This window comes from Nyctibius grandis, chromosome 13 (assembly GCF_013368605.1).
Source record: "Nyctibius grandis isolate bNycGra1 chromosome 13, bNycGra1.pri, whole genome shotgun sequence".
NCBI classification, from domain to species: Eukaryota; Metazoa; Chordata; class Aves; order Nyctibiiformes; family Nyctibiidae; genus Nyctibius; species Nyctibius grandis.
In genome coordinates, this window is record NC_090670.1 from 18127077 (window position 1) to 18153543 (window position 26467).

General features: G+C 42.2%; 3 protein-coding genes across 3 annotated transcripts in view; 1 reads left to right on the forward strand and 2 right to left on the reverse strand.

Moving 5' to 3' along the window:
• Positions 1-3445: 3445 nt before the first annotated feature.
• On the reverse strand, positions 3446-7498 carry PSMD10 (proteasome 26S subunit, non-ATPase 10). The gene is made up of 5 exons (XM_068412033.1): positions 7356-7498; positions 7109-7207; positions 5926-6072; positions 5652-5818; positions 3446-4617 (listed from the first exon to the last, which is right to left on the reverse strand). Exons 1-5 carry the CDS (start codon positions 7467-7469, stop codon positions 4464-4466), a joined length of 681 nt encoding a protein of 226 aa, XP_068268134.1. The 5' UTR covers positions 7470-7498; the 3' UTR covers positions 3446-4463.
• A 197-nt stretch (positions 7499-7695) lies between these two features.
• On the forward strand, positions 7696-20666 carry ATG4A (autophagy related 4A cysteine peptidase). The gene is made up of 13 exons (XM_068411843.1): positions 7696-7762; positions 9397-9507; positions 10701-10772; positions 11129-11227; positions 12504-12605; positions 13154-13226; positions 14611-14690; positions 15536-15723; positions 15829-15907; positions 16822-16967; positions 17565-17621; positions 18822-18933; positions 19254-20666. The coding sequence occupies exons 1-13, from the start codon at positions 7753-7755 to the stop codon at positions 19316-19318; spliced, it is 1194 nt and encodes a 397-aa protein (XP_068267944.1). The 5' UTR covers positions 7696-7752; the 3' UTR covers positions 19319-20666.
• Positions 20667-22880: 2214 nt separating this feature from the next.
• The window catches only part of COL4A6 (collagen type IV alpha 6 chain), a 130073-nt gene continuing 126486 nt past the window's right edge, over positions 22881-26467 (reverse strand). Inside the window, exons 42-46 of the mRNA XM_068412148.1 lie at positions 26255-26401; positions 25461-25577; positions 24505-24696; positions 23996-24282; positions 22881-23338 (exon numbers count right to left, since the gene is read on the reverse strand). Of these exons, the coding sequence (XP_068268249.1) occupies positions 23078-23338; positions 23996-24282; positions 24505-24696; positions 25461-25577; positions 26255-26401 (1004 nt within the window). The 3' untranslated portion in view covers positions 22881-23077. The remainder of the gene's footprint in view (positions 23339-23995; positions 24283-24504; positions 24697-25460; positions 25578-26254; positions 26402-26467) is intronic.

The following is a 26467-nucleotide window of genomic DNA, read 5'->3' on the forward strand; positions in this document are numbered from 1 at the left end:
GGAATGGGCTGAAGAATTTGACAAAGTAGGAGCTTTCCAGTCAGCTATCAGTAATGCTGTATGTATCCATACAGTTCTGAACCACAGCAGTTTTTCCAGAAACAGTGTTGGCCAATCTCATGTTTCCTGTGCACCAAGAACAATCAACATGGCCAATACATTGCAGTGTTTAAAGGATCTGATTTTGCACGTCAGAAGTAAAAAGAAACATCATCAGTGTCATCAGAGTGCAGACACAGAGGTTAAGACCTGGACCAATGAAATCTTGTGTGTCTGAATTCCACTTAAAGCTTAAAAAAAAAAAAAGATCCTGGAAACTTTCACCCTGTTGCTGCCTGACATGGAACACATTTTCTTAACAGTGTCCTTTCTTGGCTTTAAAGTTCCCAAGGCACCAGCAGTCCCGAGTTGTGTCTTTCAGCAGTTCTGGTTTTCAGTTTAATGGAACTAGCATTCAGGCACCCAGTTCAGACATCGACTGACTGGTTTCCAGACAACAGGAGCTGGAAATCTAAATCCCTTGCAAGGTTTGTCATAATAGGCACACAGAGTATCAGATTCCTCATAACATGCAGATACAGCTGCTTTCAAAACTTAGAAGTGAATACTGCTAACTATACAACACGCTAGTTTCGATTGCTTCCTCTGCCTGAGATGATTTCCATCTATTTCAGGCAACTGTCCCACCCACTAAGCAACAAACTCATGCTACTTTTCTTCTGGTCTCTTTGGCCCAGTGTAACTTTGACTGTGTTCTATAGGTTAAAGCATGAAGAGGAAAGGAAAGTAGTGCATGTACACCAGTAGCCAACAGATGAGTAATGAGCGCTCTCTTGGAGGGAGGAAAGGGAATGGAACCATATAGACTGATCACTAGACACCTCTTCTCTCTGGGCCTCATTTCTGAGGTTAAGTAAACTCAGGTCTTCAAAAGAGCAAAGATAGCTACTTTCAGAAGAGCTCAAGGACCACGGGGCTCAGGTGAATACAGACACACAGCCTCAGCACCTCCCTTCTGAACTACATGAGGCAGATACTCACTGACACAAGGAGACACCGGTTTCAGTCTCGTGCACTGCAGAAAAATCTATCCAGCTCAGGGATCTGGAACTTCTTGGCACTGAAGTTTTTTACAGAATCTAATGTTCATAAATCCTTTGGTGACTGTTCCTAGCCTGTAAATATTAATTATATGCAACAGTCATCTTTAAAATAGATAAAAGGATACGACTGTACTAAAATTTTCAGGTTCAGTTCCTACATCTCTAAGTATGTTTATCAAGAAAACGACCACCAAAAAAAAAAAAAGAACAACAAAACCAAAAAAGATGGCAACATTTAAAGGCATGTAAGGCGTGAGGTCCTAATTAAGATTCAATTTGGATCACTAAACATAACTGTATTCATTGACCTTTCTACCCAGTTTTCTGGCTTTCAAGTATTTGTCTTTGATACGTGCCACCTAGCGTTTAGCCTCATTGCAGAGTAAAAGAGCATTTACAGTGCTCTTACAATACTGTTTTAGATAAAAACTGCTCGTGCTGGACTGCGAGGGTCAAACCCTTACTAATACCAACACTGCCATATCCTGCCAGTGGATCCTCACACTCCTCTCTCCCCAGAATATCCAGGGTAAACCTTAAGTCATGACCTGTATGGAAGTCTCTTCTTCATCAGGCATCTCCCTTACTGACTCCTGTGACAATTCTGCTACGCAAAATCCACAAACTCACGTCCTTCAATCTAGGTTTAGAAGCTTACCGAAAATGTCCGATATTCACACCCAGAGTTTTATAAGCGTGCAGAACTACAACATTAAGCACGCTCAGTAACAGCAAGAGAAGAGTAAGTACTACCTGCTCCTGTTTGTGTGCCATTTCTTACCAACGGTGTTTCCTAATGAGATAATTCGTAACAATTATCAGTCCAAGGGAGCCCACGACTTGGCTGGCAGTGGCATTAATTTTAAATAATTTCTTCTCTGACATTCCTAGGCATTCTTTTACTCTTGCCCTTCATGGAAAATACAACCAACTCTCTTCAGGACACTGCTGTAGTTGTATTAGTTCTTCTAAAGTAATCTCCTGTATATATGTGTCTTAATTACATTTTTCTTACTGCAACAGTTTTCCAACTTTCACATCTCTCCAACAGCACTATCATGATTGAAGAGGTGAATATATTATGTGGTCATTATCATTATTTTTTATTCTTCCCTTAAGGTCACCTCCACAAATTTCTCTGCATGTATTCCTTACATAACTTGCTACAGTAAGACAGGAGCTTATGCTGGTGAGGTTGTAATTACCTTCTATAGCTAAAACAATCTTCCTAAAACACCACAGGTCTTACATTTGCTAAAAAAGCAGAAATTGCCCAAGTTATGTTGGTGTTTTTATATAAAAACAAAGAACAATTGAACACAAGTTCTAGACTAATAATCCCTCTCATACTTCTAACCACCAGTGTGTAATAGGTAGTATTAGAAAAAAACCCAAAAAGCAAAAAAAAGAAGAAAACAGATTGCTGGGTGTGAGGAGGAAGGTAAGGAAAATAACATTTATTTGGCGTTTCTTAACATATTGAGATGTTTTTGTAAGCCTTCTGGCAGATGTTTGTTCTCATTATGAAGTCTCTCTCATGTAAAATAGTTTATTAAAAAGGATAGGGCACTGTTCCTAGCTTTCCACTGATGCTCTTGGCAAAGCACAAGCCAAATTAGGTATTGATCCACCGTGTGTAGCTCAAAAACCCTGCAGAGCTATGCAGGATGCAGAAACATTTTTCAGAATTCGCCTCAGATGTTCCGACAGCCTTTGCTGCACTGCCCATTTACCTTCCCCTGATGGAGTAGGGATCATTAATACGGAAACCAGATATTAATCCAATATTCAAGCCACCATCTCCTAGGGAAGCAGATTTACAAGCTGCAGAGCTGTGGCAGTGCTATACAAAGATCAAACACGAGCACAGAATTCTAACTTCAGCTTTTCTCAGTTAAAGTTTTTAGCACTGCCTCACAATATGCAAGAAACATTTACTCAGTCAGGTTCCTCTTTCAGGCAAGGCCTGCATGGCCAGAGCTTACTGTACAGGCAAGTTATCCCTCCTGCTCTCAATAGGTACCCGCAGTGAAATTTAACCTGCATTTTGCTTTCTAGGATAGACTTAAAGTACTTGGTGAAGGTATTTGTTTTGTTTTAAGTTCTGTCTTGCTTGTCAAAATAAATTGCATTACCTTAATCCCTACAGTCAAACTGTAGAAACTGTCATGTTCCATTTCAACCTTTCCTTGTAGCTGAAGAACAAACGTTCTATTTCCATACTGTGTAACGGATGGCAGGGTTTCATCTGACTTCTTGTTCACATCCCAAGCGTACAAGCTATTTAGAAAACATTGGTTTTGTTACATACAAGTTTAATAAAGTTTTGTAACACCAAAGACTGCTGTTTAGGAAAGTTCTTTATTTCACAGAATTTCATCAGCATCATTTGTTCAGAAGGGGGAAATCTATCCCACTAGGTCAAAAGTGTTACTAACATCAGAACAGAAGGTCACTTTTCAGACTCAGTCTCATTAGCTCTGCCTTCTAATAATGTAATACCAGGATTTGCTACGAGTAAACAGAGATTAAACCAGGCTTCTGCTACAAAATAAGATGGTAAACTGTGAGCATCAGTGCTGCATAATGGGAGCCAAACAGAAGAGAAAAAGAAATCTACAGAAGGAGCAAGAGGAAATAAAATCAGATCTGAAATACATCCCAGAGACATATCCAGAGCCATCCGTTATATAGTAGTGTATTTGCAAAGGTAACTCTGAAACTGCACCTGCATTCTGCAAGCAGTCCAGTGCACTTCAAATACATGTATTTAAAGATTCAACGAAACAAGGTAACAACAGAAAAGCTTTAAACACTCAGAGCACACTTGAATAGACTAAGAGTAAAAATGGATACAATTATCTAAGTAACTGAGCAAACTGCATTCTACAAAGGAAGAAGTGTAGTTTAGAATCATCTGAAGGAAGAGAATCAGTATGCACAAAAACCAAACAAAACCCCACAGACAAAGCACAAAAGCTAAGGGAAAAAACACTCTACAATAAGCTTCCAAAATAAAACTGACTTTAAATGATTAAAGCATTTTTGGTCCTGTTGCTTGAAAGAAATAATCCTAAACTAGGTTCTGAAATAGAAGGAATGACTGCATTTATACAGATCATACTGTAAAGTGAAAGAAAACTGCAAGATACTGAAAAATACTTTAAAATCAGTGAACTGTTTCATTAACAGGAAGTACAAACAGTTGTTCTGGCACTGTACTTGAAGGAAAGCAAGAGATACACATTTTATTACCATGCTGATGCCCACACATGACATCCTAGTTGAACTATCAAAATACAAAGTTTGCAGTCGTAAATACAAGTGCAACACGGAAGAGAGTCAAGCCAGAAGTCCCCACTAGCCTTCCACCATTCTTTTGAGTATGGCTCCCAGGCCCCCTTTTGCCACTTTCAGTGGGGTCAGTTCTTCTTTATTCTCAATGTGAATACTTGCACCATGAGACACCAGCAGCTTTGCCTCCTCCACTCTCTCTTCATCACAGGCTAAATGACTGTAATGAGAACAAGAAACCCACCGCCACTATTAAAACAGTCCAAGCTTATAAAGAGCAATAATTACGCTTTGTCAAAACGACAGCGTGAATGTCGGGGGGGAGATACATCCTAGAACAAAAAAACCACACGCAACCAACTACCTACATAGATTCCAAAGCTTGCTGTCCAGTCACTCTGTTGTCATTAAGCAACTCAAGAACGTTCCTCCTGCTGCTGTCCTCGCAACATTAAGATACTTCTTTAGATTAGGATTTGGCTCTGCAGTCAGCAAAGCTAAGGAGCACATAATCCACAGTGAAACTGGAAAACGGTAATCTCTATTTGAATCAAAAGTGATGAACTAAATCGTACGATGCTTAAAAATAACCTGAAGTAAAGAGTTACTGCAAATGCAGCAAACACTTTTTTCCATTTGGCATAGTATCATGAGAATACGTGTGTGTGTTCCAGGACAATACTGGGTGTTATGTATAGCTAAACATACTGCTTGATCTTATTCACAGCAAAATCTTGATTGCACTGTAGACAAGGCAGAGTTTTGCCACCAGCTTCAAAGCAGCTATGGTTTTACCCTTACAGATTCAAACTGATCTCTAAGATAACATCAAACACTGGATCGATTGTACTTAAATTGCAACTTATTTTCCTCAGAGAGGTGAAGAAAAGCTTCTAAAATTAGTTCTTGCTTGGCAGGACAGAGTAGGCCAGCCTGCAAGACCAGTTTCCTCCGACTTTGATGTCATTAGCTCACTTTCTACCCTCTAGCGGCAACCCAACGCATCCCAAATTATTACAAAAGGTGTTCTACACTTTTAAAGTAGATGTAGTAACACAAATTAAAGTACGTATGTACAGACACACTTAGGCAAAATACTAAGTATGATTTTCTCAAATCCCTTTTAATTACACAGGAGTGTGAAGCAACGGAGTACTTTGAGACGAGAAATTAAAAGAAGAAATTCAAGTAATGGAGTTTCATTTCATAGAGATCATGCTATATTAAGCAAAATAAAAATAAAAAATTACTTACAGAGGAGTATTCCCTTCAGAGTCCCGTATATTAACAGACGCATTGTGCTGCAGAAGGATCTGTACCATTTTTAGGTTTCCTTTGGCTGCTGCTCTGTGTAATGGAGTGGATTCAAAATGATCTCTCGCATCCGGATCAGCTCCGTTCTCTAAAAGCATGATTGCAATCTGAATATGTAGAAAGAGAAAGGAGTTGGGGAGGAGGAAGAGATATTAATATAACTAAATACTTCTTCCAAGAGCAACACCACCTCCAGTAGCACAGGCAAACATACCTCTTTCTTATTTTTGGAGGCTGCATAATGCAGGGGCGTACAGCCGTTCTGATTGACCGCGTTTACATGAGCGCCCTTGGCAATGAGGGCTTTCACAATCCCATCACGGCCTGCCGAAGCGGCAATGTGTAAGGGAGTCCAACCAGCCTACAAGGCAAGGCAAAAACCACGTGATTCAAACCAGGAGTTCCAGGCAAAAACCATGACAAAGCATAACGCCAATACAGACTTGACTACTCATTAGTCACACTGCACGTGTTCTTAGAACTGTAAAGCTAAACATTATTGATTATCAACGGAGAGACAAGCCTCATGTCCTCTCACGTGCCTGCATTTAGTACCTGACAGAAGCTGTCAGGTGAATGACAGAAATCACTTCTGTTACGCAGTTACGCAGGGTATCTTTCAGGGCACTTTGCCCTACAGAATTAACAGTAGTGCTTTTTTCAGAACAAGTAAGAGTGGCAGAAAAGTGTGTCCAAAAGTTTATGCAATCTTTTCTATATCCGACCCTCTAATTAAACTGATGGGACAACATTTTCTTCTTTAAGGATGATCTTTACAATGCTTCACAATGGATGTGATTATTTCAACCCTTCCTCTAGAACAGTAACAGACCATCTCCTTTACACCTCGGAAATCCCTGAACCTGTCACCTACTCTATAATGCCTTCCCCAATAACGAGAAATCTTCAGGGCACCTCATGACTTGGCACAACATATTTAAGAGGAACACACTGAGTTAAAGATAACATGAAAACCCCCAACAACAACCCAAACGCCCCTGGTTTTGCAGCTTTGATCGTAAGAAGAGTTCTCCTAAGACTCATCAAGTCTCATTACTATCTTTTCCACATAAACAGTGATATACTTCGACTCGCCTTTCTAGCGCACACACAGTAGTATGCGGCTTTTAAAACCTCCCAGAAACCACATGGATACCCCAACTGACGGGAGGAGGGAGGGAAGGAAGGAAGCGACCAGCGCCAGCCGCCACCGGGAGCTGCGAGGGGCACTTCTGCGGCTGAAACCATGACAGCAAAGGGTCCGAACACAAACCGCGCCACCAAATCCCCCACGCAAACCGCTTCGCAGCACTTCCTCAGCCTCCCGGGGGCAGCCCCGCGCCCCAGGCCAGCCCCTCACAGGGGTGGGGGGGTCCCGCCAGGGCTGCCACACTCACATCGTCCTTGTCGTTCACAGGCACGCTGAGGCCGAGGAGGAGGTCGGCGACGTCCCCGTGTCCCGCCGAGCAGGCCCAGTGCAGCGCGGTCCGGTGGTCCTGAGGGAGGGAGGGAGGGAGGGAGGGAGCGGCGGTGAGCGGGCGGCGGGAAAGGCGGGAGCAGGTGACAGGAGCCGCCCGGCGGGGAGCGGCCCCACAGGCCGCCCGCTCTCGCCGCGCCGGGCAGGGAGGGCCGCAGCCGGCTGACCTGGTCGGCCTTGGTGGCCAGGGCCCTGTCGCGCAGCAGCTGGGCCCGCAGCTCCTCCAGGCGCCCGGCGTAGGCCAGGTTGCAGACCCCCACGTCGGACACCGCGTCCCCCATGTTCCTCGCCGCCGCCTCGCCACCTCCCCCTGCCGACAGGGGCGGGGCTTCGGCCTGCTCGCCCGCCAATCAGAGAGGCGCCGAAGCCAGCCCAGCCAATCGCACCTACAGGCCTGCTCCCCACACCCCTCGGGCCGCGGGGGCTGCTGGGATTGGTAGTTCGTTCTGCGGGAGGCGGCGCGCTGCCGCCGGCTGGCGGGACTACAGCTCCCAGGGTGCCCCGCGGCGCGGCCGTGCGGTGCCTCCGTGTCGGGGCGAGGAGGAGGATGGTGACAGCAGGAGGATGGAGTCAGGTGAGGGGCGGCGGCGCGGGGCCGCGGAGGGGGAGAGGGGCGAGCGGGACGCGGGCCCGGCCCTTGGGGCGGCGGTGGCGAGGGGCCAGGCCGGCGGCCCCCCCGCCCCAGGGGCCGTCAGCGGGGCCGCGCCGCGGCGGGAGGCGCCGGTGGGCTGAGGGGCGAGGGGGGGTTTGGTGCTTTCCGTCGTAAGGGGGTTTGTTTGCCTGGCGGGGCGGGGGGCGACGGGGCCCCGCGGCCTCTCCCGGGGGCAGGGGCGGGGGTGCGGGGTTGGGGGGGGCTCGGCCGGGGCTCGGGGCGGCCTGAGGCCGGTGTCGCGGCGAGCCGGCGCCGCCGGGCCCGGGGAGGCGGGAGGCTGCGGCGGGTCTGTGCGGGGAGCGCTCCGCCGGGCTGCGGCCGTGGGAGGGTCTGGGCCCTGCGGGAAAGGAACGCGAGAGCCCGGTAGTTCGTTCCCGGATGGTCTGAGATGTCCTACGGCAGCGGGTGTGGGGGAGAGACGGGGCCGCGGCGGGGGGACGCGGTTCCCTCCCGGTGGATTTCGAGGGGTGAGAGTCTGGTGAGTCCTGGGCCTCAAAAAGAGACTCGTTACTCGGTCGGTGCGGTGAGGGATGAGTTTTCTGACGGGTAAGACAGAGCGCAGGGTAAGGGGTTCCTTTGCTCTGTAGACAGTCTTAAGAAAGAAGTTTATCACGTTTTTTAACAACTGCCTGGGCTAACATGCAGAGAAGGTGTATCTTCAGTGCTTGGGCGCTCGAATCACACGATGGTGTGGCTCATTTTCACTTCTGATTGCTATCATGTATATTTTTACATTGTTTTTTTTGTATATTTACCTGATGATTTTTCATTCTTTATACTGTATATATGTGCACTTACTTGAAGAGTAAAATATAATTGTGTTGTCTTTCACTTTCAACTTCTGATTTTTTAGCAGTATATTCCTTAAGATTGGCATCTAAAATAAATCATTTTACATTCATTTTTACACTTGAAGGCCTGTTCTCCTCTTCCAACAAACCCTGCTTTACTTAATTATCTAAAAATTGATTGAATGGTCTTCTTTAAGTAGTATTAACTACCATTTGTTATTTACAGTAACTAGGTCTAGCATTGAATAATAACATTAATACATCTTTTATTTTGAAGTGTTTCAAATCTCCGGTTAGGAAAGTAAAACCCACTCTTGCTAACACTTTTCACATGCTTCCCGTTAAGCACAAGGCTGTAATCGCTCTGAGTACAGTATTTGTACATTTAAGATCGAGCATGGGCACATATTCCATCATGCTTAAATTGTTTTTCTCTTTCCTCATTTCCTTGAATCAAATCTTACTCTCACTGCAGTAACATGAATTTCTGCTGCTGGTTTCAGTCAGACTGCTTGTAATCAAGGTGTCAGCCATGTTATCCTCTCCGTGTTAGCTGAGGATCAAAATAAAAACCAGGCAAGACATCGGATGTTTTAGTGTCAGAACAGCTTGTTAAAGGAAAAGCGTAAACACCGCTGGCAGAGCTGTTCAGAAGACGCAGAGACTGCAAAGATTAGCTGCGACTAATTCAGTCTAAGAACTCAAAGTTGTGCATAAAAGAACAAAGGATAAAATGGAGTTTGAACTTTGTGTATTCCTGTTCAGTTTTATCTAGGTATGAAAACCAGATCACTATTTTGTCAGACTACTTAGAAGAATTTCCAGAAACTGATGAGCCAGTGTGGATTCTAGGAAGGCAACACCACCTAAACACAGGTACCTTTAGAATGAAAATTCACCTGTAAAATCTGTAGAGCATTCATAGATTCCTGTGCAGCAGCAGCTCCTGATTTTCTTATGTTCTCTAAATGTCTCATGAGAGAAGTTTATTTTTCTCCATCAACAAGCAACCAGCTATAAGCAGCAGTATTCATCCTATAATGAAACCCAAAGTTTACCAATGTACCTTCTACCATAATTCATGCAAAGAGATTGTACTTCTAGCAAAGGCTAGTCAGGTGTGAGGCTGGTCACTTCTCAACAGATAAATAAATAACTTTTGGGGAATGCTCAGTATTACTAATGCTGTTTTCCCTTGAGGGGTGATGTCTGCAGCCTGTTATTTGCAACTGAAGTGATATTTCGAAAGAATAATAATACTAATAAAAAAATTAATCTAGGGCATGTACTGTATTGTGATGAAAATAAATATATGACCTAAACATCATAGCAGAGCGGTGTATTTGTATATATCCTATAAAAATAAGATTTCAGAAATGATTTTTTCTCCCTGGGGAGAAGACAAGGGCATCGTCCTGTGTTCTGTGTCCGAGGCAGTGGCCATCGATGCAGGCACGGTGTTCCAGACAGCCGAGGGTGCCGCACACAGCCTTGAGCGGCTGAAGGATCCCTTGGAAAGGCCAGTCACTCTGAGCCATGGCTTGGAGAAAGTGCAGCACATAAGTTTCTTAAGAATTCTTCAGAGCCTCTGGGAGGATTCTGTAAGCACATGTATTAAAAAACAAAACAAAACAAGATATTTAATTAAATTTAATATTATTAACCTTTTCTTAAAATGACTTTGTATTGGGTTTGGAGGTAATGCGTAATTCCATGTCAGTTTGCATGTAGAAATTCTTCACCTTTCTTAGCTTGCTTTACCAGCTCTTTCCTGAGGACGTAGTTCTCCATAGTTGTTTCATTCAAGCTGGGCATAGACATTCCAAACCCCTTGTAAAACTTCATAGGCTAATAATTATTTCATCCTTAATAAGTTAGCTTTAATTAGCAGTCTACAAAAGCTCTCTGTGCTTAAACAGATAAAAAATGTTTTAAGCGTTAAGGGTCTTATGTGTAAAAGATAACAGGAGTCTCCATGCACTCTGTATACTGACTGTACAGGGAAAATTACAATTTTTCAGTTTTAAAAGTTCGTTTTAATAATTTCTTTCCTCTTACAAATATTCCAGACAAATCTAAGTTATTGTTGGATATAAGTGCTCGTCTCTGGTTTACGTATAGAAGAAAGTTTTCGCCTATTGGTGAGTACGCAGCAGACCAGCTGCCTTGTTATAAACTAGATAGCAGGATTAGTGATGTTATCATGGACTGAAAAATGGTTTTGACAGTATTAGAACATTTTGAGCATGATTTTAACTGTTTATGCAAACAAAATATTAAAGCTATTAAAAAATGTGTTTACTTGTACCTGCATGTAATCAGGTCTTCATGTTTGTAGAGCAAGCAGTAAAGTTAGGCCAGCAATATGGAAAGACGAGGTCTTGCTCAGTGCCTTTTAGCCGTAGGACAGTTGTTAGAGATTGTAACTCTGAAATGGGCTCTCTGGTGCTGCACTCAAGGTAAAGCCCCTAATGATTGTGATGAACTTTTTTAATAGGAGGCACTGGTCCTTCGTCTGACGCGGGCTGGGGATGTATGCTGCGATGTGGGCAGATGATGCTGGCACAAGCACTGATCTGCAGGCATTTAGGAAGAGGTGAGTACTGTTGCTGAGGGAACTTTGTGTTGTTTGGAGACTGTTTAATTTTTGTTGTAGTTTTCTGTAAAAGTACAAAACCTAAATTTATTAATGAAACTTTCTTTGATGCCCTGATAGAAGTTACTAGTGAATTATTCTTGTCTGACAGGGCAAAATCATGCCAGCCTTAAGCAGAGAAATAGAAATGAGGGAGGACAAATAGGGAATCCCGTTGTTATTTTGTAAATCTTTTTGAGGAATACCTAAGTTGAGGCCAAGAGAAAACCTGTGCCATGGGTCTGAGTTCTTACCCTTCACTTGGTTGCTTACATAACCACCACATGTTCACACGCAGTGTGAATGGTGACATAGTGATAGCATACAAAGTACTTCAGACCACTCACCCCTCACCAGCCTGAGGTCCAGACCCCACAGCAGAATCCGTTAGTGCAAGCTCGTAAGCTTGAGCAACCTCAAACCCCAGGATCACAGGTAAGTACCGTAGGTTTGCTCTGTGTGTAGCTGCTGTATCAATTAAATTCTTGCAGTTAGGTCTGCAATCCTTGTACTGTTGTGCTGTGGTTTCTGTGGCAGCATGCTTTGTGGATTTATCTACTGTAATAACTGAATCCACAGAAGGATTTATCCACTTGAATAACTGAATCCACAGAATGGAGGTGCAAAGATTTAACTGAAGGAGTAGGCAAACAAACAAATTACCTGAGAAAAACTAGAATATGAACTCATAGTATGTAGCTACTTCGTAGTATCAACCCTGTATATGCGCTTTTCTGTCAGTAAATAGGAGGTAACTACCTTAAGTTAGAAGGGAGAGCATACATGGCAAAGCTATGGTTTGGATTTTGCTGTGGGAGAGGGCCAGCATTGTGTTTGGACTTTGCTTTATGGATCTTATATCATTATCTTGCAAATGCTTACAGTATGCTTACAAATCTAACAAAATCTAAACAGAGCATCTAGTTTTAGACAATCTTGGAAGCTCACATAGAGCAATAGCTGCCAATTCTCAGCAGCGATCACTCCGAATATATTTGCAGTTGACATTTTTATTCTATTTTATTTTCCCAGTTTTGACAATCTAGCCTGTGATGCTAAAGGACAGCTTGATAATAAATGACAAGCTGTGACTTCTAGGAACTCTAACCAACATGTAAATATTAGAGATGAATTGTACATTAGTCTTTTACCATCTCATTGTATGGCTTTCTACTACCTAGAAATTTGATTGGAATGATGGAAACATTATTTTTTAATCTGTATATTTTCCTGTAAGATTGGCAATGGGAGAAACACAAAAAACAACCAGAAGAATATCATAGAATCTTACGGTGCTTTCTAGACAGAAAGGATTGCTGTTATTCCATCCACCAAATGGGTAAGAACACACATCAACTCTTTGTTTTTTCCTCTCAAATTGCTACTGTGTTGAAACTTTGTAATTTGAAATATTTTAATTCAAAATTTTAAAAAAGTGATTAGGAAGAGAGTGTGTATGTTTATATATAAATAAAAATGCATGCAAATGGGTACAAAGTATGATAATTCAGAAGTGTTATTCACTGAGACCTAAATAAACCTGTATACTAGAATCTAGCTCTTGATAAAGTATGTAAGCCTTGGGTACCGAGTTGATAGTATTAAAATAGAGAGTCATGAAGCTTATTGCTGTGATTTGTAATAAAGGACACTGATATCTGTAATTCTCATTACAGTTTAGAAACTTTTTGTAAAGGAACTAGCAGTCATTAAGATTTGAAAAGAGCACAGACTGAGAAAATATTCGTTGTTGCTAAATACAGTTTGCAATTGCTTTAGAACATGTGTCAAGATACTAGTAGGTCATGCTATTCAACATACATTGTGACCAGACTCTCTGTGGTCTTTTTTTTTTTTCTGTGTGTGCGTTTTCCCTCATAAAAACAGCGCAGATGGGTGTTGGAGAGGGGAAGTCAATTGGAGAATGGTTTGGACCAAATACAGTTGCTCAAGTACTGAAGTAAGTTGAATCACACTAGGTCAGTCAGAATGTACTCCCCTGGGGCAGCTGAGCTTGGAGACCAAGCTAAGGCCCAAGACACAGGTTTAAAGGCTGATCTCCCTCTCTCAGAATCAGGAATAGATATACCATGTGTTTGCAAGGACGGTGAGGCCCATGATGCTGTAGCCCAGTGGGCAGGTACTGAGTTGGGATTGGGCGAGTTCTCAAGTTTAATATACGAAGAGCCTGGGGAAGACCTGCAGAAAGGTCTCTCCTGCCATGCTGTCTACACACCCTAACCAGTGAGCACCAGAGATACATATTCCTTTCCACAAAGTGGCCCAGCTTTGACAGGTCAAGAGTGCACCACACAGATTAGAGTGGTGGTATGAAACACGAGAGTGAAGCCATGCAGGCCAAGGAAGGAACTGAATGGCAGTTCCTCGCTGTCTGAGCTGCACTTCTGCCTGAAGGCTGCTATATAGAACACGGGCAGCTCCTCCTCGTCTAGAAGCCACACGTAGAAGACTTGACTTTGCTCTGTTTCTGAGGGATAGGTGGAGATGCCAAATCTCAAGTGGAGGCTAGACTGCAGGTCCTGAGAGCTCAGCAGCAATTCTTTGCAGCCCTGAGACAGACACACATTCTGGAGAGAGAGAGGGGGGGACAGAGAGAGAGAGAGAGAGAGAGGCGCTAAAGCATGCCCTGGCCTCCAGCTCTCTTCACTTACAAATTCTGCATGGCTCAGTGCTCACGTACCGGTTTTTCTGGCTTATTTGAGACAGCAGACTTTGCCTGTGCAGCCTAAGAGTGTAGCTCCCTTCCCCACAGATTTGGGTTGCACACAACTGGACAGAAACCTGTGTGCTGTAATGCTCCCTCCTAACTTTTGGGTGCCAAAAACCTTTAGCTGATCTAGCTTTTAACATGCTGTCGACACATGCACAGAAATAGCTCCACTGGATTTAGTGGAACCTCTTAAGCAAAAAGTAATGTGCAAAACTGGCACAGGAATTTTTTCTTGCTCTAGACAACGGCAGGCACAATGGGCAGGATCCCACTGCGGCGGGTGTTAAATGCAATAAAAAGTCATAAACCTAATCATGTGGTTGAGCTGTTACTATCACTGCATTTGGCAAAAGGACAAAACAGTGTTCATGTGGTGTAGTGTGTGTGCTTTTCCTAGTACCGCTCAGTATTTAGTTTTCTAAATATATTAAACATTAAATATTCAAAGTTATCTTTTTATTACATGGAGACTTAAAAAAAAATCCAAACAAATATGTTTTTCCAAAGAAACAATGTAATTTTTTTACTCAAGAACCATCTAATTGTCCTGAATGAAAAGCTACCCTCATGGTCTTAATTAGTCTATAGTAATTATTGCCTTAATGTTTTCTAGGAAGCTTGCTTTATTTGATGAATGGAATTCATTAGCAGTGTATGTATCCATGGACAACACAGTGGTCATTGAAGACATCAGTAAGTGAAACCTCAGTTCTCTTGTTAGTTTTTAATTTGACTCCACTTTTCTGAGTGTATCTAAATATGAACAAAATACTTGTGGGCCATTCCTGCTTGTTCCCAGGGTAAGAAAAGGAATAAAGGAGATGTAAACCCAGGTTTTGGGTGTCCAAAACTAAAGCCAGTACAGAATGGTGTAGGCCTTTTTGGAGACCAACGTACATACCCAGCAGTTTGGGAGAAGATGGAATTTGGTCTGTGCTATCTAAACTCCTACCCCAGAAAGGGAATGAAGTTGCAGTATGTAGAAATGCAGAGAAGTGTTTTTAATAGAGTTTGCCGAAGAGATGTGCTTTTGTCAGGCAAAAGAGAAACCAGGGGCAGATCCTAGAGAAACACGTGGCCAGGCTTTATTTTCAGTTGTAATACAGGTGGGTTTACAAGTGGTATTTAGCCACAGCCTATTTCTACTTTAGTCCCCACTTCTGCTTATTTTATGTTCACATCACTGGAAGTGAAGAGTTCCCTGAAGAGTTTCTAATGCTCTCATCTCTGCCATTTCATTTCCCTGACATTTTATGGGCAAAGCTTGACAGTATTAATAATGCCAGTTGTAAATGTAACTTCAATCTTAAATTTCCATCCCCCGGTCGTTTATCTCATGTCTCACTTATGTGCCAGCACATACTCTTTCTGCTAGAGTTACTTCTGCTCAATAGTTACGATTTCCATGCCCTGCTCCTTTTGTCTTAAAACAGGAGCTCTATAAAGATGTCTGGCCAAGCAGCTGAATTCATGACTGGGAGGAGGATCTGCCCTGTGTTCCTTTGTGCATTCAGTGATTGCTGTTCTTATTCCCACAGAGAAAATGTGCTGGTGCCCTCCCCAGAGCAGCAGCGCGGCCCACAGCAGTGCACATTTGCACAGAAGCGCTCTTGGCCGAAATAAGAACGCAGCAGGATTCTGCACAGGCTGGAAGCCCCTCTTGCTTATTATACCTCTACGGCTAGGGATAAATCACATAAATCCAGTGTATATTGATGCGTTTAAAGTAAGGGTTTTTTCAGTGAATTGTTACTGTGAAATAAGTTCAGGTATCTGTTACATCAATAAACAAATCAACTGCAATTTAATTTTTCTCCCTTTGAACTCCTAGGAATGCTTTAAGATGCCACAGTCTTTGGGAGCATTAGGAGGGAAACCAAATAATGCCTATTATTTCATAGGATTTTTAGGTAAGGAAAAAAAGAAACTTACTCCAAATATGAATATTTTCTAAAGAGAAAGGGATTGGTGGTTTTTTTTTTGGAAGGGGAAATAGTAAGGAGTTTAAGCATGAGAATAGAGTAGAAGAAATGAAGAAACATACCTCAAATACTTCAGGAAAGTGTGATAGCATCCTTACAGGAATGGAAAAGTAGCAGCAAAGCTTGACTTAAAAATAAATAAGAATACTAAGAATAACTGATAGCATTTGACAAGTGTCAAATGTCATGACTGCTAAAATACGGATGTTCTCCTGATCATTAATACTTCCTAACGAAGGGCTTGTTTTATTCTTTTGCTTCACAGTTTTCTTCTCATATTTCGAACTTTCTCTGATAGCAGTATCTTTTTCACCTTCTTCCATGTCTTCCTTTATTAATTAAAGCAATAGTTAATACTAGATTCAGTCTTTCAGATTTCACCCTAGTATGATCCATAATTTTATGGATATTTTGTTCTTCCTTTTGTAAAACCTGCACTGTTTTAGTCAGACTTTGTTCCAATTTCTGAGTGAATGCCTGATGGGATTACAGATTGCATTTGTGGGCATCCTGTACCTTTTGATCTGTGGAATGTTAGGGATTACAACAGTTGAGACTTTTAAAACATGTACTGGACCTCACACAGAAAAAGGAAAGTATGTGACAAAGGTAGAACAAACCAACCACAAAATCTACAGTAATAGGTCATAACGGAAAATTCTGCTAAATACGCTGTGGGAAACTATTGTGTCTAACTTTCTGATTCTCTTAAAGACTCCCTAGCCAGAAAGTCTAGCTACTGACTGTGATGATAATCTAATTTCTATTTTACCAGTGTGGATGGAATAAGTGCTTATTAAAGTCTCTTGCTCATTATTAACCTACAGATTTTACCCCTGCAGGCAATGAGCTGATCTATTTGGACCCTCACACCACTCAAAGCTTTGTAGATTCGGAAGAAAATGGCACAGTTGATGACCAGAGCTTCCACTGCCAGCAAGCCCCACACAGAATGAAGATCATGAATTTGGACCCTTCGGTAGCTTTAGTAGGTGTTAGGAAATAGTAGATGTGTCTGCTTTATTTCTAAGTAATATCTCTGTGTCTTGATAAGGGCAGTAATGCATTTCCTTGAGCAGAATCAAGATCACAGGGCAGTCTCCTACGATCTCATATTCGACATGGGGTAGTTTATACATCAACTGTGTAGGACACGTTAATCTTGGGTCAAGCAGGGAACTGGCTGTTTGTATCCTGGGGAGCAAATTCATTTTCTTTACTGAGCAGCATTTACCTTTTGCAAGAAGTATTTTGAAGGTCAAAGCAAGGAACTGAATCGGGTTTCCTTATTTTATTCCATCCCTACCATACATGCATGGTTGCTCTGGACAAATTACTTACTTAAGCTTAACTTATATAATAATTTACAAATCTTTAAATGGAATTACTTGTAGGAGTCATCCTGTATATGTCACAAGGGTACTGTGGGAGTTGAAGAAATTGTCTGATCCCATGCCAGTATCCTTCGGGTGGGTTATGGGTGATTGTCACTTGAGACATACGTTTCTAAAGCTTTAAACAAGGCATAAAGATGCCACAGCAGCCTTCACTCACTGACATACTACTGTGTGTATTTTTTCCTTAGGGCTTCTTTTGCAAAGAAGAATGTGATTTTGATAACTGGTGTAGTCTTGTACAAAAGGTAACAATACTATCTTTATTTGCTCTGTATGAAATAGTGTATACTTTTTTTTTTAAATGGAAATTCCCATTACATCTTTCCCTGCATGCAAATTAAATGAGCCATAGAGAAGAACGCATTAATGCGTCAGGGTAAGCCAATACTACCGAATTGCTCATCGGAGCTTGTTCAGCACTTCGACAGCCCTGAACCCTGCCACTTGGCAAATGGGTGTAAACATACACCCTTAAAAAGTTGTTCTTTTTTTAGCACTACTGTGTTACTGGCTGCAACATAGTCATTTACTGAGAAATAAATGTTAAAAGTAAGTTTTAACTGCCATGTTGTAGCAATTTATTTATTTATTTACTTTCTGATCCTTTTTTATTGTTTGACATAACATATTACGTGTTCTAATTATGACAGTCCCTGGTAGTCCAAAAGATCTGATTCTGTAAGTACTGAATCCCTCCAGCTCCTGCTGAACTGCAGGACACACAAAAGGTGTTTGCTGTCACAGGAGAAGGACTTTAGTCCATTTCTGCCTGCAGTTGGTATGCTAAGCAACAGAAGTGTGAATGTGAAGTAACATCAACCTCTAAAGGCATTTATTAAAAAACCCCAAAGGCTAAGGAAAGCAGTTTGTAAATAACTGAAATACAGGATATGACGTCGCTTACCTGATCGAAGAGGAGTGGAATTTGGCTTCAATAATAACTTTTTTCTCCCGATCAAAACCTGCCCTTCCAAATCTGTTGTTTTTTTGGAGCTGATAGATCTGTCGTTTGTTTCTATCGATAAACAGAAAGCTTGAACACAGAGAGATTCGTGCAAGTGGTTTTCTTTTAAAAGGCAGAAAATATTATATGTATGTTCTTGGTGTCTGTTTGCTACGTGTAAACCAAATTATAGGTGTATGGGTATCAAAGCTAGTTATAACCCACTGATAACTTGTAGGACAGTTCAAGAGGTGTGTCTGACAGCTGTGTTTTCAACTAGGAGAATATTACAGAGAATATTAAAGACATACAGAATATTACTGTGAATCAGTGAGTGATAATGGCAGGGACTTGAAATAACAGGTTTTCACTGTACGTCTGCATAAAGCCTTGGGCTTTTGATAGACATACACAATTAAAAATGTTTTTAATTAAGCAGATGTTTTTCATGTTTGAAGGTTCTCTTGAGGTATCTTTTAAAATGAAAGTATTCTGTCCTCAGGAGATTCTAAAGCAACAGAGTCTGCGGATGTTTGAGCTGGTCCAGAAGCATCCACCACACTGGCCTCCTTTCATACCTCCAGCAAAGCCAGAAGTGACAACTACAGGAGCAGGTGAAGTACTGACTGAGGGTCCTGTTGTGCAGCAGAATGTTCCTTGTTAGCAAACAGAAGAGCAATCACAGGTGGAATAACAACGCCTTCCTAAATGTCAAGCAATCACAATGTGATTAAATGCCTTATTCTTACAGAATATCAGGCAGTTATCCAGACAGGCCCCAGAACAATTGCTAGCACAGATATATATTTTTTTAATCTCACAAAATACTTTGAAGGACACATTCCAGAAAAGTGGGGGGTTTTTGTTTGTGTTTTTAAGTAAAAATCAGGCATGTCTTTAGAATCTAAATTGTTTAATATTTTTTTTTTTGCAGAACTCATTGAATCTACTGACAAGCTCTTTGAATTGGAAGAAGAATTTGAAATCCTGAGTGTATGAAGGAAACTGTGGTGACCCTTCTGAGTATGGAACATATTGCTAATATTATTGCATTGACTTAAATCAAACAAACAGCCATGTTAGCCCCAAAGTGCCTGAAATTACAGATCACAGAGCACAAAACCCTCGTAGCATCCAGAACTCCAACAGTGACAGTTCCTGCTGTCAAAGAGCTTCCCCAGATGGAAAGGCAGTAAAAGATCTTGTAATAAGACCCTTAAAGGGAACCTCTTTTTAATGTGTCTTTCCTGAAGGCAGATGGACCTCTGAGATTAAGGCAAAAGTAAGTGTATCACTGGGCTGTACGTCTGGAGAAAGGGATAGCACCAAATGGATAGTTCTTGCTCTCATATAATGCAATAGTTTAGTTCTTAAAGCAAAACAGTCTTCAGTTAAGGAGGATGTTTACTTCTGTTCCCTCCTGTGGGCTGCATCATAGAAAAAAATACACTGTCTTGTTTAAAAGATCGACTGGATCAGAAGAAAATTGTTTCCTTGTTAAATATTTTAACATGTATTTGAGCAACCACACTTTATTACAAAAATGTTTCTGTAAAAGGAACTATGTCTAATGTATACGTTTTGCAATAGCTTTCCTGTTTCTGGGAAACCTCAAGAGGAACAGGAGACTCAAATAGTTGCTATAGATCACAACCACTGTTATAGTTATGATATATTTCACCTTGACCTTGAAATTCAGATCATTAAAACAGAGGCTGACTTTTCTTTCGAAGCTAAAATGAGTCAAGGGTGGTTTAACTGTACCTTATTTATTTTTAAAAAGATTTACACAAGTTTCTCTGTTACAGCACTTTATCTGTGCATCTAATAAATTTCTTAAGCTTTTCATAGGTTGTATGCTGCTATACTTTGTTAATTTGTTTGTGTGAACTAAATATAAACCAGGTTATCTTAAAACTTAATATATAGGCATATGCAAATTACTTAAGCGTTGTTTTTTGACTTGTTGCCTTTTGGAATCTGTTTTGGTAAAAGTGCCTTAAATCTAGAGGTGTATCAGAACAGCCTGTGCGGTTTTATTTCTAAGGCAGATTATCTCTCTAGCAGCCATAAGAAAAACAGCTCAGAATAACGAAGGCAAAGATCTTTTAATCCATTATAAAGCTCCTTTTTACTATCAGCCAGTCCCCCTAATGGTCATTTTGTCATCATAGTGTACGGGACATGAATCCCACAGTGTCATCGTCACCAATAAATGACAACATAGAGAAATACTGAACGCTGTCTCCTCTCACTTGCCGTTCTTGACCAGGGCCAGGGTGATTGCCAGGAAGATAGTTAACCAGATCATATTTCACCTTGTTTGCCTTCAATGTTTATTAACCACCGTTTGGAAACTATACACTTAGGAAAAATATCATTTGCTTCGCCTCTCCATGGATTAGCTGCATAGTTTTTTTAAAACAAAGCATTACTTCTTAATTAATACATGAACTTATTGTTCATGTAACAGCAATTGTAGCTGTCTCCTCCCCACAGGCAAAAATGAAGCCCTTGCTCTGAAATGCTCGGTCTTGAGCAGTAACTGCTAAAAAACAAAAACAAAGGAAGCACCTAAGTTAAAAAATAAAAATAATATAAAAAAAAAAACAGTCAGTGGGGTACAGCATACTTACTCCCCACATAGCTCTTAGCTGTTATGTGAATACTGTTCAGACAGGAGGCCTTGGCTGTGCAGACCTCTTGAGGAAGCGTTCTGGGTGGGGGGAAACAGGGGCTGATGGAAGCACGGGCTGGGGATTGGAATTCCCCGCCCTGCACCTGCTTGTGTGCAACCAGTGAGGGAGAGGCTGGGCTTGTTGAACTCGTGGAAGTCTGGACACTGATAGCAGCAGAGCCAGGCTACTGCAATAGAAGCGGCTCCCTAAAGGTAGTGGTGCTTAAAACACACAAGGCTTTGGTCCTGAAAAAAAAAATTAATTGTATTTGCATGTGTCTATGTTCAAAAATAAAGCCCAGCCCCTGTAGACACAATACCTGATTGACACCCCTTGTTACAGCACCATGGAAGCTCAGTGGCTGAGAAATTCATTGCAGTTTGCCAGTTATTTGCACAAATTTTCAAAAAGTAGTGAGCTTCACTGTGTGCACACACTGTTTTAAAGTTGCATAACCCAAGATGTAAATACAATATGATCTGTCTGTGCTAGGACAGCTAAGAAGTAGATTGGATATTCTGCACAAAAGGATTGCCACTCGGGAGCGTTAAAATGCCTTGAAAATATTTGCAGAATACCTCCAAAGCCGTTGCTGATCTTCCACAATTAGGGGTAAGTTAAATGAAAGACTAAGTTGTTCTTCACAAACTCCCTGCTCATCTCCAGTGTGGTTCAACTCTAGAACATGCAGAGCTCTCCGACTCCGATCTAGGAAGATAATATTACATTATGCACGTAAATAATCATTAAAGGTAAAAATATCTGCTTAAAAGTAAGCATGTTCTTAAGTACTTTGCTGGATAGAGCTAGAGCCCTAGAACCCGTCAATGTATAAGGATTTCATATCCTTCACTGTAGAGAGGTTGATGATAATAACTTCAGCCCAACTAAATGAATTCATTATATATATATTAGCATACTTTTTCCATGGCTTTCCCTCAAAATATACAAGGATAATACAATTAGTGACAGTTCTCTTTAATTATGCCCTGAAGGGAAGTGTGCGTAGTTAACAGTGCATACACTAGAAATACAGGTTTTTAAGCTAACAGAACTAAAGCCCAGAGGAAGAAGTACACAACACAGCGTGACTGTAGAAGGCAAAAATGTACATCCCCTAACTGCTTCCTTCTGTGTGTGCACAAGCTTGCATGCTCTCTAGTAAAGCCTCTGCCTTTCAAATACACACAGCTTGAATAATTACACAACAAGTGTGCCAAGGCTACCTCAGAAAGGAAATTTATGTTTGTAGTAATTAAACGTTTCTGGTGGCCGCACACCGTTTGACTGCAAGAAGATAAGCACAGACCTTGAACAGATGTTTTACCGGGAATATATTTCAACAGAAAGCTATGAAAAATGCCAGAGGTGTTTTGGATTCATCCTCACATCAAAAATTGCATTTTTTATTGGGTAGCTTTTTAAAGTCAACCGTAGACGGGAGTCTGGATTAGAATTGCTTACTTGTCACTGGAGGAAAGAACATCCCATCTGCTTAATAAGCAAAGCAAACCAAATTAATCTTTGAGTCTTCCTAACGAAGTCAGTTATCAATCATTAATGCTTAGTGTTTCTAAGTCACCTACAATACACTGATAAATTGTAGCTAGCTCTGTATTTCATAGGAGAAGGAGTCTTCATTCCCTTACACTAGACCCAATACTGTTTGCAAAGACACTAATGAAGCGTAACTCTTGAAAAAAGCCTCTCCTGTTGGTGATTGGCATGTGCCTCGGACAGAGGAGTGGTGTGATGTGAGACAGCAGTTACTCTTCGGTCTGAATCAGGAACTCGCAGAGACTTTCTGAGGTAGCCATAAATGAGGGAAAAAAAAACCCCACTGAAGTAAAAGCATAGCACCATGTTCCATTAAAAAAAAAAAAAAGAGGTTTCAGAGCACCGGTCTTTTCCTCCTCTGTGTGCAGTCAGACTCCTGGACTTGACAATTTTGGTAGAATTCTGGCTGTCTTGATTCACCCATCAACCACACACAAAACAGGCTTATGAATTTATCCTTCTTTTCCTCAGTGATGTCTAGTCGTAGGTTACAAAGACCCTTAACGTTACCGCATTTCTGTTACTACAAGTTCTTCATGCACACTTGGCAGCGGCTGACCCTCGTTCGAAGCTGTCCTGCTTTCAGAGTTTCTGAGGCAGGAGCACTGACAAACTGCTGCGACTGTTCCACGGTCGTCAGCCAGAAGCTGTATTTGTTTGCAAAGTAATGGCACGTTCCCCTGGCACCGTTGCATTCAATGAAGGGAGTAGCACGGAAATCCTCCAGGCAAGAACCAGGCGAGACAAGGGACTGACCTCCGCCTTCCGCACCCGCCGCAGTGTGCTGAAATAGAGAGGTCAATCTAAATGAGTTCAAAGGAACACAATGGGAGGTGAACAGGGGAATCCTCCAGTTCCATTGTTAAAAGGAGTAAAACAGGCAACCAAAAAGATACCTTGGCTCTGTCTATTTGTCTTTTGAGTCGGGGCTAGAGGTGAAGCAGCAAAGGAATGCACTGAGGCTGAATATACAGGCCTGGTATAGTGGAAAACCAGCTTTTCACTTGCAAGCTGGGAAAAATTGGAAACAATAATGCTGACTTCATACTTCTCTAACAATCTTAGACTAATGAGCTTCTAGGAGAGTGCAATGGAAAATGTTCTACTTTTTCCACTGAGAGAGGGGATTAAGACAATGCTGTAGCTTAATTAGCGTTTCCACATGTAAAGGTTTGAAGAACAAAGAATATCTGTGGCAATACAGAACTACTGTGTCAATGTTACTACTGAACTTGAGCAGGACAGGTGAGAAGGCCAGTTCAACAGGAACAAACTCAGAAAGCCTACAGCAGGCCAGCTGATAAAGAGGAGATGCATTAGGGCAAGAAGCTACAGGGCGCTAGTTTCCTGTAAGCAACTCATGGAGTACAGTCTCGGTAACCCAATCAAAGAGATCTAGAAATGTTCAAAGCTGCCCTTGCGTTAGTAGTAGTATCCTTACCATAAGGAAGGAGTATCCTATCCATAGGCTGCGCCAACCAGGGGGACACTGTGGGATGGTGATGTCCTGGCTGTGCACAGCCACAGCCTGGGAAGGTGCCTCACACACTGAACAACGACTGATGTACTGTGGGATCTGAACACTGTCCACTGGCATCATGGGGATGGGAGCAGTGGTGGAGAGCCAGTAGGACTTGTCGTTTCGGCTGGCGTAGTAGCACACTTCGTTGATGTTGCAGTAAATAAAAGGCATGGTGCTGAAGCGAGGCAAACATGAGCCAGCAAAACCTGGAACAATTGGAGAAGCGGTCCTATCAAGCATCTGCCAAATGCTCCAATCAGACACGAGTGGCAGAGGATGGCACAAGTGACACTGCTCCCAGTACAGAACTGGCCAAGCAGACTTCCACCCCCTCTGCTACAACCGCCTGCGGTACCAATGAAGATGGCTCATTCGAAACAAGATTGTGGCCTACATTGTTTATGCCTGAGAGAAACCTCTCAACTCACCAAGGTCCTGGTTGTGTGCCTTTTCCTGCCCCTCCACGTACAATAAGCTGTAGCCGTCCCAGAGCTTATTCATTCCTATGGGACACGGTGGGATTTGCTCTGACTGACTGTGCTTCACTAAGGTGTATCCAACGCCCACGCTCCGACCGGGCATCCCCGGCAAACCAAGTGAGCCCGGCTTGCCAGCAACACCTAGAAGATAGAAAAGGAGTCACTATTACTGACACAGTGTGGACACCAGCTGGCTCTATACCTCGTTCTGGCATTGCTGGCACTGTGTTCATGTCAGTCTTGCACAATGAGGAGCCCAAGTTTTGATGGCCGTTATATGAATAACCAGACTTACCAGTTCCAAAAGCAGTCATTTCACAGTAGCACCCACCCGGTTCCTACCTCCTTTAATTTTCTTTCTTTGCCCAACAGCTCTGGTGGCGATGTGTTAGCACACATCGCACAGTACAATAATTCTGAGGATCTCAAAGCACCAACCAAAACCTAATAAAGTCATTTTTGCTATAGTGCTCTTCATGGTGACATTCCTTTGACACAGGAAGGCCAAAAGTTGTACAAGAAATCTGTGGCAGAATCCAAACCTTCTCTCTCTCACTGTACCTTTCCTCTACTATCCAGCCCTCACATCTATGTTCACTGCGAATACCATTTCGCTCTTTTAGACCTTCAAGATGACTCTCACAACCACAAAACATTAAAACCAAAAGATGTTTGGAATTGTACCTAGGGAAACACCAGCAGTGATAGACAACAATGACGTGACATAATCTTCCTCACTGAAGATTAAATTTACATCATTGCAGATACAAGACACAAGATTGTGTACGTCCCCTGGTCTTCCTAAGGTAATTGGGTGTTGGGGAGGGTCTCTGCAGAACCCGTAGGCAAACAGAATTCTACTGGTTGCTCCTTTCTGATCTGTGCTCCCCGAATCATAAAATTACCTTCAAATCCTTGCGGTCCCGGGGCACCCGAAGGTCCTGGATCCCCAGCTAAGCCAGGTGATCCAGGTAAACCATCACGTCCTTTCAAACCAGATCTTCCTGGCAGACCTTTTGTACCTGAAATTAAACACAATTATTACTGTCATTATTTCCTCATACTAATGCCTTCACCCCTGCAATCATATTCCAGAAGAGAAACACATTGTCAGCAGCCATGCTGAGAGCTCATGTGTCTGAAGCCACATCAGCCCTAAGACTCAGGTTTCAGTTTGATGGCTATGAAATCTGTGAACTCTGCTCCACTCTGTCTCACAAGATTCCTGCCACTGTGAAAACAAGCATCCTCTGGTATAATGGTCCAGCTGTTGCAAGCTGAAGAAAGTTGAGCTACCAACCCACCAAAGTTGCTTTGCCAAACGACATGAACCACGGTGGTGCAGGCTGAAGTTCCCAGCACTTCTCCAGTTACAGTATTTCATGGACAATTCATACAATTCTCAGTGGTGAATCATTTTCATGACCACTCCACCTGCTCATACCAAAGCCGGTATCACACCAGCTACATCACAGGGCTGCTGCACCTAACTCTGGAAACCTAATTAAAAAACACTATAAAAGTGCATGAACAGAATTTATCAATACATCCTAATAATAATAAAACATGATATTTGTATGCATTTTGATGGAATTATTTCCTTTATTAAAAAACCCTGTAAAGCTCCCTAATGCATTTGAGAAAGCAGTGTTGTTCTTCCAGAAGGCCAGCATTTCAGTGACCAGAGTGTACTTTTTACCTGGTTTTCCAGCTGGGCCCTGGAATCCAGGATCTCCATCAAAGCCAGGGACACCATCAATTCCTGGCAGACCAGGTAAGCCTGCAGGGGCTGTGACTTCTTCTGGCTGTGGGGTTATACCTGGAGCTCCTTGTTGGCCAGGGAGACCTGCACACAGTGCAAATGACAGTTTAAGTACCCCACAAAAAATTCATAGTTTTCATGATAATACTG

Coding starts and splice junctions, on each gene's coding strand:
- PSMD10 (XM_068412033.1), bottom strand. CDS start 7,469: ATGGGGGACGCGGTGTCCGACGTGGGGGTCTGCAACCTGGCCTACGCC. Junction 7,208..7,355: donor TGGCCACCAAGGCCGACCAG/GTCAGCCGGCTG, acceptor TCCCTCCCTCAG/GACCACCGGACCGCGCTGCA. Junction 6,073..7,108: donor CTGTGAACGACAAGGACGAT/GTGAGTGTGGCA, acceptor CTTGCCTTGTAG/GCTGGTTGGACTCCCTTACA.
- ATG4A (XM_068411843.1), top strand. Junction 11,228..12,503: donor CTGCAGGCATTTAGGAAGAG/GTGAGTACTGTT, acceptor TTTTCCTGTAAG/ATTGGCAATGGGAGAAACAC. Junction 13,227..14,610: donor ACAGTTGCTCAAGTACTGAA/GTAAGTTGAATC, acceptor AATGTTTTCTAG/GAAGCTTGCTTTATTTGATG.